At 36.6% G+C, this 14603-nt stretch overlaps 1 protein-coding gene across 1 annotated transcript in view; it reads left to right on the forward strand.

The window, feature by feature from the left end:
* ITGA8 (integrin subunit alpha 8) overlaps positions 1-14603 on the forward strand; it is a 100716-nt gene that overhangs the window by 68387 nt on the left and 17726 nt on the right. Inside the window, exons 24-27 of the mRNA XM_030445969.1 lie at positions 1698-1803; positions 3229-3387; positions 9477-9602; positions 12883-12996. Of these exons, the coding sequence (XP_030301829.1) occupies positions 1698-1803; positions 3229-3387; positions 9477-9602; positions 12883-12996 (505 nt within the window). The remainder of the gene's footprint in view (positions 1-1697; positions 1804-3228; positions 3388-9476; positions 9603-12882; positions 12997-14603) is intronic.

Genomic DNA, 14603 nt, shown 5'->3' on the forward strand with positions numbered 1-14603 from the left:
CTGGATAAGAAAACCAATGCACAGGGAACATGACAGAAAATACCTTTTTTGAAACCTCATGCCTGCTTCTTTTTTCTGTGTGCACTTCCTGGTTTGCAGATATTTGTATTAGTCGTGTCTTGGCTTTTCTAGCAACACAGGGAAGTTCCCATTTCCCAACAACAATTATTAATTGAAATTCTTATTGGAAGCAAGGCCTTTTGTGAAAGATAACAAATCAGGCTAAGTACTTCATCTTTATGAATATGTTTAATTTCCTTTATTGTTTTATTTGGCTTGTAAGTTTGTTCTCTGGTATACTTGTTGGTACACAATGCTGGCCTTTTGAAGGCTGCAGAAGCATTTAGAGTTAGCAGGATAGCACAGGATACCCTAAATTTCATGAGCATTTGTTGTTAGCTGGATGGTATTAAATTTTTAATTCTCCAGTATCCCTTCCTGCTTTGAGAAGCTATATTCTGTAGCAAAGTATCTATCAGACATTTTCTTCATTGTATATGACGTAAGAGTTGGAAGCAGGAAAATTTTGTTTCTTCCTAAAGTATTTTAAAATGGCAGCATTTAAAAAAAAACAAAACAAAAGAAATCATCCAGTCTTCTGTTTTTCTACATCTGCAGTTGATCTTAGTGGAAAATTAATTAAAACCAGTAGATTACGTCCATTTTATCAAATGTTATATCCTGAAAAAAATAATTAGCAATACTGGTTTGACAGTTTAATGTCAGCAAATGTACAGCTTTGACAGAACAAGCACTGAAATGTTACGACTTTTCTTTAAGCAAAAGATTCTGGAAACCAGCAAAACTGAGTGAGAGTTTACCCTTATAAAGAGGGAGTAATATCATCTTAGCACCAAGAGTTACTAGTAGTAGTAACTGATGACCTATGTCTGTGCCAGAATGCACACACCATGCTAAAAGAAATTCTTGGGATCTGATTTCCCAACTTCTCAACAACTGAGTAAGGGTAGACTTGGCATCTGAATGGGACCCTTGCAAGGAACTTTCAGTTTTTATGGAAAATAAAGTGCTTGTGATGATTCAAATAGACATGCTAAGAGTACTTTCTTGACATCAGACAGATAGCAGATGGAAAGAAATTTACCAAATGTTGTCACTCTATTCCTTTTTTATGTTTGTTTTATATTTGACTGTGACTTTATGGAAGTTAATTTATCTATCTGTACCTCAGTGTCCCATCAGTAAAATAAGATAGGCTACTTTGCAAGGTGTTTTAAAGGAACAATGTCAGAGGTTATAAAGAATTTACAGTAAGGGAAGGAACATGCATAGCACTAAACATCTATAGACTTTAAATGGAAATGAGAAAAGACATTTATTTATGTAGAATTAACTCCACTTTTGTGGATAATGTATTCAGGCACCTCATCAGTGAGAATGATGTAAATGTTCAAGAGACAACTTTCCTCTCTGCACAGAAAGAGTCAGTCCTGTGTCTGGAAAGGACCATCCATCACAGGAAGTATGACACTAAATGCCCATCTAAGTAGTCTGTAAGAACCGAGTGGTACTTTATGGAAGCATTGTGTTGTTCACCTCATCTAATTCTAATAGTTGTGCCCAAATAAAATGTCCTTAAGGGCTTAAGTTTCTACAGTGGTCTTTATTCTTTTGCAAAAATAACACAGCTGATCACTGGTAACAGTTACTGTTTTAACCCATTTTATATATTACAGAGTGTCTCATCCCCCAACAATTATTTTTCCACTTCACAACTGGGAGCCCAAAGATGAACCTACAAAAGAAGAAGAACTTGGTCCTTTAGTTGAACACATCTATGAGGTGAAAATTATATGTCGTGACAGGACTTTATGCTTCTCCAACTAAAATCATGATGAATTTGGGTTATTGTCTGTATCTGTAGCTAGATAAAGCCACAAATGCATATATTCTGACTTCAGCACACAACTCAAATCTAATCTGAAAATTCACAACTCCAGTATCTCTTCATGTTAGTGGAGCAGATAGCAGTTTATGCTAGGAATCTGGTTTTGACATGTATAAAGATTTTGGGTGCTTGCCAAGAACTAAAAACAGTGTTTAAAAGCTCATTGCACTCAATACCAAATATTTTCAGTAACTTGACTGGTTTCTCATTAAAAGCTGTGAGTGCTGTGCACAGGAAGAAATATGTTTCCTTTGACATTTAGCTGTAGACATACATGCAAATTGTGACCTCATTGCTCAGACAATGTTCTGTGGAAAATAACTGTTCATGTTTGAAGTATATGTATTTCTGATTTGTATTTTTGTTGGGTTTTTTGATTGATGACTCATTGATTAAAAAAGAAGAGTTCAGGTCAGAAAAAAGTTCATTGTGTGAATTACATGGAATACAATCTTTGGAATCTGATGAATGACCTTTATTCTAGAGGGTCAAAGAGAGTACTTCACATATCGTAGTAATTCACAAATTAGCACTCAAGAAAACTTAAGCAAGTGATCTTAATCAGAAGTGTAAGGTTACAATTTGCATGACTAATACTGAAGTGAAATGAAACCAATTATAAAATACAAATTACTCATGAATAACTTAACACATTTCTCTAAACTGAAAAATCTCTAACAGATCTTCCTGTCTCAAGCATTTGGGCTGTTTCTGGAACTATGTATGTGTCTTAAAATACATTGAAGCTACAGTCACTGAAGATACCATTTTCATGGTTCATTGATATCAGCAAAGCATGAAAAAAGCCCAAATACCCACCCTAAACCCTTGACTGAAGAAGATGTAAGACTGAAAGTGGGTTTTTTTCTTCTGAATAGCATTTATCAGCCAGAAAAAATCCACATATTTATTTAAAAAAAGACATTCTCACATCTTTGGAAACTTTGAGTGATGCTTCATGGTATTCTCCTCCTTCAGGTCTCATGTCCAGTATCTGAGTTTTTCATATTTTTTAAGGTAATTTTAGCTCTCTCACATAGGAAAAAATGGGAAAGGTTATGGATTTCTTGAATACAGACTCAGACAAAAAAAAAATTGTTCTACATTTGCTGCTGGCTTTGTCACTGCCATGGAGAGGTCCTTTTCCCCTACCTTCCACAGATTCTCTATCGATAAATTTTTATTAATAATCTGTACATCTTTCCCAAAGTACTTAAAAGATATGGACAATAAGAATTTGAAAATGTCTCAGTGGTGGCTTCTGGGTTTTTTATTATTATTTACTGCCTGAGGAAGCACTGATTATATTTGTTTGACAGCTGCACAATATAGGACCAAGTGCTATCAACAACACAGTTCTCCGTGTTGGTTGGCCTGTATCCAGTCAAGAAGAATTCCTTCTTTACATACTTCATATTCAGACACACGGACCATTGCACTGCCAAACAAGCTCTCCTATAAACACAATGCAAATAAAGGTAAGTCAACCCCTTTTATTTCCATCCCTGTCTGCATTTTACTTGATTTTTTTCTGACTATACTTCACAGGGGGATAGAATCTGGGGGGAATTTTCCCAGTGACCCTGGGTAAGAAGCACGATATAGATAGTCTATCATGTTTCTAGTGTCACAGTTGTGTTGCATGGTGTGTGTGTGGTTTCTATACTTCAGCACTGCAGCATTCTATACAAGATAACATTTTAAATGAAAATTAGCAGGGTTTTCCTTGAGGGCCATTTTTAACATAGCTTTGAACAGATGACACATTTTTTTATCACTTCTCATGAAACCCCTAAAATTTGTGTGTCCAAAGTTCGCAGATTTAGAAATTCCTGTGTACAGAAGTGCTTAGCAGATGAACTTCCAAAGGTGACATAAACCTTTGTTATGCCAAGGGATGCACAGAGATCTTCAATTGAGTCTGATACAACCTAGCACTGATTTGTTTATCAAAAGGTCTTACATTTGAACCTGTTAGCAATGGAGAAAATCCTTTATAGCACAATAATGCAATATCATTAAATTAAAAGACTCAGACTTCTCAGAGCTGTTTATTAGACAGCAGGTATTATAACTTTAAGTCCTTTTAAAGACTGTAACACAATTTTAGTTTCCTGTTCCAGTACAAATAATTTACAGCTGATTTGGTTTTTTAGGAACATAGGCTAATTCAGGGTAGAAAAGATCTCAGGAGTACTCTAATCCAGCATCCTGCTCAAGCAGGGTTGGCTGGGATTTCAGACTAGGTTGCTCAGGATTTTATCCAGCCTGGTCTTTGAGACATCCAAGGACAGAGACTACAGAACCTCTCTGGACAGATTCTGCTGCTTCCTGATCATGCTTTGAGGGAATTTTTTTCCCTTCATCCAGTCTGAATCTCTCTTGTTTCAGTTTATGCATATTGCCTATCATCCCACTATATACCTCTGAAAAGCCTGGCTCCATTATAGTTATAACCTTCTCCCTTCAACAGCCTCAGTCCCTTAAAAGCTTTCTCATCTCTGGGCTGAACCAGAACTGGTCCTTCACTCTCTCCCCACAGGACAAGAGCTCCAGCTCTGAGCATCTCTGAGAGCCCTCCACTGAATTACACTCTAATATACTGATCTCTGTCTTTTGCTGAGGCTCCAAAAATGGATGTTGTATCTACGTGGTCTAATGAGTGCTGAGCAGAAGGGAATAATCACTTCCTCAGTGTCCTGCTGCCTTTGCTCCTGTTCATACAGCCCAAGATGCTGTTGGCCCTTGCTGCTGACAGGACACACTGCTGACTTGTTGGCAGCTTAGGCCAGGACTTTTCCTGCACAGCTCCTTCTTACTCAGGCAGTCCTCAGCATGTTTTGCCAGGGAATATTTCCTTGCACTAAGTATAGCAGAAGATACATAATTTTAATATATATGCTATACTTCATATTATGGTTAAGTTCAATATAATATGAGACACAATTAAGTTCAATATAATCTGTAAAATGGGAGTTATTTTAGAAACCTAAATATTTTTCCTGTCTTTAAGTGCTAATTATTTTAATTTTTCAAAGAACATACATTGAATATCCTACAGAGGGAAGCTACCAACTAGGACTCTGTGGAATGTACTCCAGAAATTGAAGTTTTCCTGTATTGGCATTTGATAAGAGGATTGATACAGTCTGCAATTATTTTCTGGCTTAATCAATATTAACTTGTGAAAGTTACAACTTTCTCAACAACATTACATGGTTTTGGTTTTTCTGCTGGGAAATTATTCTTAATAATTTTAATCATACCAGCAAAATAGGAAAAATTCCTATACCATTTTTTCATTAAGTGCTACTCCTAGGTATTGTTTGCCATCCAAGTGGTGTGCCTGTTCTCCTTTTATAGCAGAGCTGGAGATCTCACTTTGGAGGAAACACTGACAAGGTGAAGCTGAATAGAGGCCTCCTCAGTAAAGTGCTCTTATGCCAGCATCTAAAAGCCTGCTTTGAAATCTATGTTTGGGGTGGCATGTGCCCCCAAAAGAGCTTGTTTTGGCTCTAAAAGATTTAGTAAAATACAGCTCCACATGTTATCCCATCAAAAACAACATATCTGACTTACTAAGCATAACTGATTCCAGACACTTCTGAAGTAAACAACAATTCTTGAGTTTAACCAGTAGCCTGTTAAACATCTTGTAGGTAAAGCTGCATTCCAAATGCTAAAAGTGCTGCAAGTCTCTTGCATACCAGTGAGGGGTTTGATTTTGAATGAAAGGGAAACATCTTGATAGTGAAGGAGGTTGTTCACAACCAGAGGAGCTACAAGTCTTCAGTTTAAAGAGGCAGAGCTACAATATATATTTAAAAGAATATAGAAAACCTGGTATATATACCAATGTATGTATACATTATGGTTAGATTTTTGTGTTTCACCCAGGAAGCCAGAGAGGGTTAGGATTCCACCCTTTTATTTAGTTACTCCAGAGGAAGAAAAAGCAAATGAGCAATAGGGAACTGCAGATACAAAATGTTTCCATTTTTTACCCAAAACCCAGCATATTTGGGAGCAGAGGATATATTGGGGTTTTTTTAATTAATCTTTTCCACCCCTTTTTCAAGCTGAGCTACTGCATTCGTATTTGCAAGCCTAGTAGTTCAAAGCCACCAGTCAGGTCAGGTTGCAAGTATGGGAAAAGGAGTTCAGCATCCTTCATCCCTGACCACTAAATTTTAAGGTTCAATCAAGAAGCTGGGATGGGAGCACTACTGTCAGGAGAGTAGAGCTCCAGGGTAGAATAGTGCCACAGTATTTAATGACATTTTCAGGCAATGTATTTTTTTAATTTTTTTTTTTTTAGTATTTTGAGTTTTATTTTCCTTCTTGTAATAATGAAATATTGGTCCTTCTGTCTTAGCAGAATATGGTCTTAGATGCACAATCATTATTGCAAGAATTGAAACATCCTTTCCAAATTTCATCTTTTCAAAGAACTGATGAGCATGAATACACGAATCAGGTTTCAAATATGTAATGCTTATCTATTGCTTCAGAAGCGAAGCATCATACAGAGACAGTTTCCTTCAGATTTTGTACAAACAGCAGGATGCTTGGCTCAAATTTCCAAATAAGGATGAGGATATTATATGCTTGGCTCCTCTTGGATTTCAGAACCTAGCTCTCTTAGGGTGCTTTGTCATTTCAGTCTTTGAAAGGACTTATATTGATCAGTTTCAGTTAAAGCAGTGTATTCCTCCCCATTGCTGAATTTCTTGTCTTATAGAAAAGGTTTCCTTTGTGCTTTGTTGTTTGTTCTGCAAAGATGCATCAAACCTGTGAACATGTGTGAAAACCTTTATGTAGGGACTGTCCCTTTTCTGTAGTTCATCTTTCTCTGAGGGTGGTAAGGGATGTGAAAGGATAATGAAATTATGATTCTTTCAAAAGGTTTAGAAGAGGAAAAGGTCTGATCAAAAGTACAGAAGACCTTCCTGTGAGGAAGCACTCAGTACACTAGGATGCTTCAATCTAGAAAGGAGGTGACTGTGCACAAATATGATCCACAAGTGTCAGGAAGAGCCTGTGTGGGATTCACAGCTCTCTGCCTATCCCTGCACAGGAATGCAGTGTGTTTGCTGCACAGGAACTGGAGCAACAAATGAAGCCTTTAGAGCCAGATTCAAAACAAGCAAAAGGAAGTGGCAATTCATGTGACAGGTATTAGATGTCTGGAACTTCTTGCCAAGAGAAGTTGTCAGAGTTAAAAGTTGGCATGGTTTTCAGAAGGAACTGTGCAAATTCACAGAAGTCCAGTGAAGTGTTCTTATTCTTCTGAACAGGGCTCAGCTAGATAGGCCCTTGGCCTGAGCCAGCATTCCTGACAGGTTATGGGTTTTTTTCCCAGAATGATGGCAAAAGGTAATACTATGGAGTCAGTGCCTATAAATACTAGAGGTCTGGGCAGTGGTTTTCAACTATGGTAGATGATACAGGGTGACACACATGGCACATTCTTAATAGCTGAGCACCCTATGGAAGTGAGTGGGGCATCTGCTGAGAAAGCAGCAAAACACATGGATAAGGTACATCCACATGACTGACAGAAGCTAACCTCCTCCAGAGGCAGTGTCTCCTCATGGTGCAGAGCTGATCCTACTGTGTGTAATTCCTACTCTGGAAACAAAATAATACCATCCAAGGTATTTCTCTTGAGGGGTCACTGACACGTCTTGAGTCCTCTTCCAGAACATTTCTGGTGGAGATACTTACTGCAGCAGAGTATTACCTAGGTAGAAAAAGAGGAAAGCTAAAATGGGCTTTGAAAGAAGAAATGAAGAACTGGGGAAATCTGGAAATGTGCTCAAGATGAGAAGGCTCAGGAGAAGAAAGCAGTACAGTTTTCCCTGGTGGGGAAGCAGACTAGGTTAAAGAGAGGGAACAAGAATTCATTTCAAATAAGATACAGTGCATATGTGGCACATAAAATAGCTACAGAAATGTACATGCTACTGGCTCAAGAAGGGTAAAATAACACCTCTAGCCTGAATATCTAAGCACTGTAGTGATTCTGCTTTTAGATTGTTGCAGGAGATATGCGTGTTTTCTCTTAATCACCAAGGGCTGTTTTCAAACCTGTGCTGTAAGAATTCGCTACTGAAGATGATAATGCTCTAGAATCTATGAAAAAAAAATAAAAATTATCTAGTAGTCAAATGGAGCTACGTATGTATCAGTTGTAATGTATATTGAGGGCTTCTTCAAAGGCTTGTTATTATATTGTGGTTCTTTTAATTTGTCATTATTAAAGGGGCCTATATATGCTGATGAAAGAATCCTGGAAAGACAGTTCCCACATGTTATCACACTGAGAAGGGAAGATTTACTAGCTATTTAACTGTTCCCTTATTTCAAAAAACACAATGTTAACCTAATTAAGCAACAGGAAAGAAAAAATTGCTATTTTTCCTTAAGAGGCTTTCATCAGTTAATAAATTATAGTATTTTCCCTATTGCAGGATGCTTGTGACTGAATATCTCAGTCCATGTCAAAACAGTTCCTTCTTTACCCTTACAATTTGGATCAGATTAATGGTACAGATTTTGCAAATGCAGTACTATACAGCATGAGTCTGTGGAAAGTTTGGTGTGTTTGTTCCTATTCTATTCCCTTTAGTGCTACAGCATTTCTTACAGTTACAAACATTTTCTTTAGGAGTTTGTTTCGGATATTTAGGGGGTTTTTTTGTATTTTTGTAATTTTGTATTATATTTGTATTCAGAGGTTAAAGGAACTGGTAAGATGGGTTTGCTGTAGATCCTTATAATCTGAGGCCCTTAAATATTAGTCTTGTCTATGCTTAGGTGAGTTCCTGATCTTACTACAAACTTCCACATATATTTTACTGTGATTTTACATGACTGGATTGTCATAAATTGGAATTTATCTTTCCCTCTGTGGCCTCTCTGAGACTTCTTGAAAGAAGCTGTAAGTGCTCTGTGTAGAAATTAAAACACAAGCTGCACACAATAAAAGTAGTTTTTCATCAGAGAAAGAAAATCTGTGAAGATAAAGCTGAAAAGAACTCATTTGAATATGACATTATAAATTAACAAACTGCTTCCTTATACAAATTTGAGTTGTTAACAAAGTAAAATCTGTATTAATAACAATCAAAAGTTGTGTTGCTAGATTTCAGATATTTTATTATTATTATTTTGTCTTTTTAAAGCTGGATAAATCATTATATTTCAATAGGTAGATTCTGTTTTGAAGTAAAGACCAGACTTAAGTGCGGCAACCTTGAATTTATCCTGTTACAGGGATCAAAATCTGGCCCCTAGAGTCTTAACAAAAATAAGTACAGCAATGCAATTGAATCCAGTAAAAACCAAAAAAAAAATGTTATCTACTGTAATTCCTATAACTGGGCAATATCTCACTATGTTATTACTAGTCACTTGCCTAGCTGTAGACAGTATATTTGTATGTCTGTGATATTAATTTAGAAAACAGTGTTAATCCAAAATTCAAGACCTCTGAGAAAGGAGCAAATCTGTTAGAATCATTGTATGAGTATGTCATTACCAGTCACATTTTTTCTCTTTGCAGTTTGCTGTTCCAGAAGACACCCCTGAACTTGCTGCTTTTTTATATAATTCCACAATTTCTCATTACATCAGGAGAAGGGAAGTCACAGTGGCAGAACCTCACAGGAAAAACTCTGCAAAAATATTGGTGAGCTATATAAAAACTATGAACTGGGACTGTGCATGCAATATATCAAGGTGGCTGTTGATTTGACTGCAGTTTATTTACAGACTTTTAAATACCATTCTAAATGATTTTAACCTCTCTATTTAAAATTCTGTTTATTATGCATTACCATGCCACAAATTAGCAATTTTGCTTCACAGATTTTTACATTTAAGATCATACATGCCAAATCCTGGGCTGTATCACTGATGGCTGTTTATAGATAAACTTCTCTGGTCATGCAATGGCACACAGGGAAATTCAGCATAGATTTAGAGAATGAACAACTCTTCCACAAACCGAATTTTAGATTCTGACTTCTGAAATGTAGATCTCTTAATGTTAATTTCACCCCTAGCATTCTGGCTTTTCATAAAGAGTAGCTCAAATTAAAGTTGACATTTTCATGTAAAGTAACTGTTTTGACATGCAGATAATTTGTTGTATATTTGTTTCCTCCAATACGTGCCTATATAGGCAGAGAAAGGTAGGGCTCCCTTTACAATACCACAAGCAAGGCAAATGGGACAGGTCACTGAATTTTTAACATTCCAGACAATACTGGATCAAAAGCAAAGATCTCTTCCATCAAAATAATTATGATTAGTCAGCGTGGTACCTGAGTGTTTGGACATGGCTGTATTTTCAAAAGGTTGGTTTTTTTCTATTCCTGCATTCAGTGTGCCATCTTTAAGGGACTTAAGCGTTGTAGGTATCAGCTCCCCTTGCTCAGAGGCTGTGTTCTGACTCAGTGACCTTGAGGTCAGTTGTGGGATTCATGCAGTCAGTGTTCTCTATTTATTTTTCTAAACCTCAGGCAGAGTTTATTTCATTCTGTCCAGTCTTGTCCTAAGCTGTTTACTGCAAACTCATGTTTGAAATCCTTGACATCACTAGAAGTTGCTAGGAAGAGAACCTGACAGACCTAAGTATTTTGGAGTAATAGAATGATTATGCTGCTTCTGAAAGTTAATTTGTCAGTTTTCATAACAGGAAGAAGATAGAATCTGAAAGTAATGAATACCATAATGTTATTAAGAACAAAATCACAAATCAGCTCATCGTAAGCAATAATCGCTGATGATTCCTATATAATTCTTTCATCAACCTAATAGGCTGGGAAGAATCCAGTTCTGCTGGGGCTAAAGGAAAAAATGCCTGGGCTTTTAAAGACATACCAGTCAATACCACAGAACATTTAATCCATTCTTCAGTAATACCTTAAATATCAGTTATCTTTCTTGGTGATTAGGCTCATATGTTCACAGAATTGAAGTTAGTGCAGCAACTGAAAGCAGTTAATGGAATTCTTGCATAGTATGTCTGCATCTTAAAATACAAAGCAGAGATTTTTCAGCTGCTTGATGTAGACAGTACTTAGCAGAGTACTTAATAATACAATATTGTCACTGTAAAGAGTTCTTTTAGCTCAGTATGTTTTTCTTTAACAGGATGTAGGACTGGGAGGGGTAAAAATGCTTCCACTAGATAAATAGCAGAACTTTTTCGGAATAGGCATAGAAAAGCAGTAAGTCCTTTCTTCAGTTAGCAAGATGTCCCAATTCTGTGTGCCTTCAGCATTGCATACTACAGATGGAGAAAAAAAACCAATGTTGACACATTTGAAGTATGCATGGATATGAATGTTGCTCTAGAAAAGAACTAATTAGCCAGGGGTAATTCTTTGGTAAGATTTGTAAATTTTTTCTTTAAATCTTAAGTTACTTTCATTTTTTCCGAAGCATTTTCAAAAAGAGGAGAAATGTTCTGAGAGCTTCTTATTCTGTTTGTACTATTTATTAAACATTTGGGTTTTCTTCCACTAGTTCTGTTGTTACAGTGTTCTGAAAATCACTGCAGGCTAAATGCATTACTAAGGAAAGTAGAAATATGTGTTCATGTTCTAAAATGTCAGCCAAAAGTAGAATGTTTTGCATACTAATGATTTATTTTGTTAATATGTGCTTTTGGCTGTTGTGATTAATGAAAACAGCTCAACTCCCTCCTGCAAGATAAATAAATATGGTTGGAGGATGTTTAAATATGAAAAGCCAAATAAACAGATAGATTGAAATACTCATTTTAAAAAAGGTTTATAGTTGCAAGTTCCTGGGTTTACAGTTTAATTTTCAGGCAGATTTAGAAAACAGTGGCTAAGCGCACAACTTCTCTTTAACTTGTAATAAGATAGAGATTTATGGTCAAAGCTGTTTATTAAGATAGAGGATTCCTTAAGGGTGTTTTCATATCTGGTACATATATCATCGTCTCTTTTTCTGAAGTGTGGGCTTTGGTAGTGCAGCCACTCTCACTCTCCTGAGGGGAATGTTCTTCTGAAAATTCAGCTTTGCTTTCGAGGTCACAAGTCCTTCTGTCATGAACATCAATAAACAATCTGAAGGGAAGGATTCTCTTCTCTCTTACGAATCAATTAAAACCTCATACTTCCTCCTGAATTCAACCAGAGCTTTTCAGGTAAAACACATCTATGTATATATAAACCTATGCATTTTTTTACACATGCTTTTCATCAATTTTGTATATGAGCTTATTTCTTTTCTACATCCCAAACAACCACATAAATTCTGTATTTACCCCATGAGGCTCTGCTCATTCCCTTCAGTGGCTTCCAGTCACTTTTGATATCTCCTGTGACATTCTTCTGTCAGATTTCCAACAGAATATGCAGTTTTGAGTTACATTTGCTTGGCTGTTGTCTTCAACCCTGTGTATGAGCCAGAATCACAGCTCATGAGGAACATTTCATGAGCAACAAGCTTCAAGTAGAGCAACTAATGAATCTCAGTAAATATTTTGGCTGCTAAACTGTAAACATCAGTAAGAAAACCAGGAGAGCTAGAGGAGGGGAAAGATTTCAGAACATAAATAAAAATTTCAGGCATAGAAAGCAGAAAAAAAACAAGTTGAAATCACAAAATGACTGACAGAGATGAAGCACATTCTTCAAAGGATTTTTTATAAGAATTGTTCAGACTAGATATTGCTGAAGATTATTACTTATATTTTCATTACTACAGGTAGGTAGGTGGTATTGATTGGTGGTGCAAAAATAATCTCCCCCTTGATATGTAGTTCTCACAATGACTCATGGCCTATCTCATGTTTATCAGATTAAACTACCGATTTCAGGATACTTAACTCTTTGAGGGAAAGTGAATTTGTTTTACTAGCTTATAGCATTTGAAAGTGATTATACACCATTTTAAAGCATAGGCATGACTTCCCTTTATTTTCCACACAGAACTGTACAAATGTGAAGTGTATCCTAATTTCCTGCACTGTGGGACAACTGGAAAGAGGGAAGAGTGCAGCACTAAAAATCAGATCCCGGCTGTGGGCCCAAACATTCATGGAGGTAATTCACACAAAAATATTTCTGTACACAAAAATGCCTGCAAAATAGCTTATTTGACAAGATATTTAAGAATAAAAATTATGAAATTAAATGGCCCAAATGCAAATCCCTTCTGTTATAACATTCTTTGAAGGTAACATCTTACTGGCTCTGTTTTAGGTCACATGCATACTGTATACTTTCCTTTTCACGATCACTTCCTCTCAAATTTATGTCCTGAATCCTACTTGAAAATTACAAAATCCTTTTTAAACACCTTTCCTGGTTTTGTTTCTCCTTTCTTGGACTGTCCCAAATCAATAATTTCTTAAGTCTCCATGTTGTGCTCTGCTTTCATCACATCTTTCACAATGAAAGGTTAAAAAAAATCATTGTTACTCATTCTCCATTAATCTGGGGAAGAATAATGCATCAAACTCATATGACCTATAACACTCATGTATTGACAATCTGTGGTTTACCACTAAAAAAAAGGGACAGTGCAGACCATGGGAGAAATTAACTTCTCTGCAAATTCTTGCATTTTCAACTTCATCTGCTCTCAGAACTGTATCTACAGTGCATAAAGCAGAGGGATTGCACTGTGAGCTGTTGCCTTGCAGCTGTCTGTGTGTCTGTGTGTCTGTGGTTGTCATAACAGTACATTGAGAAAATTATAATTCAGTTTACTGTTACTAGGAAATAACTGCAGATCCTATCTTCATCCAACCCTGAAAGCTTGGGTATCTCTCTGTCCTTCAAGCTGCAGGGACATCTTTTGATGTAAGCTTTTTCAAAGGTCTTACAAAACTTTGAACAGAAAATAGAAGCATGTAAGCACCTCTACACTCATAGGAAAAACATGTATTGGAAAATATGGGAATTTTATTCAGATTTTTGCTAGTTCCAGTAAGAGTCTGTTTGACCATAGCATGCTGGCTAGTCCCTGGTAAGTTAAGAACTTAACTACACTAGTTCCAAGCAATATCACAATGAAATGAAACCCTCTGCACAGATCCCTATGTGCCAATTTTCTAGACTATTTACAGGTATTTCAGTGAGCTTTTTTTAAAGCATTAAAGTGTTTTTTTTCAAGTCCAGCTCAGTATGTAACAAGAAATAACTAGAAGATATTAAAGCTGAGTAGTAAGAAGCGGTGAGTATTTCTCAGAAGTTTTGGTTGTGGCAGAGAATGTACAACAGTTGGAACAAATTAGCTACAGAAGACATGAAATGTCCTTTTCTTAGGATCAATTAATAAAACCAGAATCATTTGCTAGAACATGGTCTTAGCCTGACAGGTTCAGAATAAGGGTAACTGCATAAAATTTAGTGGTGTGTTTAATGCAGGAGCAGTGGAACTCATCTAATTTAAAATTATTCTAAAACACTGGAACAGGCTTCCCAGTGAGCTTGTGGAGTCTCCTTCTCTGGAGACATTCAGACCCCACCTGGATATGTTCAATGTGACCTACACCAGACAGTTCTGCTCTGGCAGGGGAGTTGGACTCAATGATCTCTCGAGGTCCCTTCCAACCTCTAACACTCTGTGAATCTGTGAATTTAAGTAATTTGAAAGTTACATGCCAAACCTGGTTGCCTAACTGTAGCAATGGCAAGCAGAGTTC

Source organism: Calypte anna, chromosome 2 (genome assembly GCF_003957555.1).
Source record: "Calypte anna isolate BGI_N300 chromosome 2, bCalAnn1_v1.p, whole genome shotgun sequence".
In the NCBI taxonomy this organism is placed as follows: domain Eukaryota; kingdom Metazoa; phylum Chordata; class Aves; order Apodiformes; family Trochilidae; genus Calypte; species Calypte anna.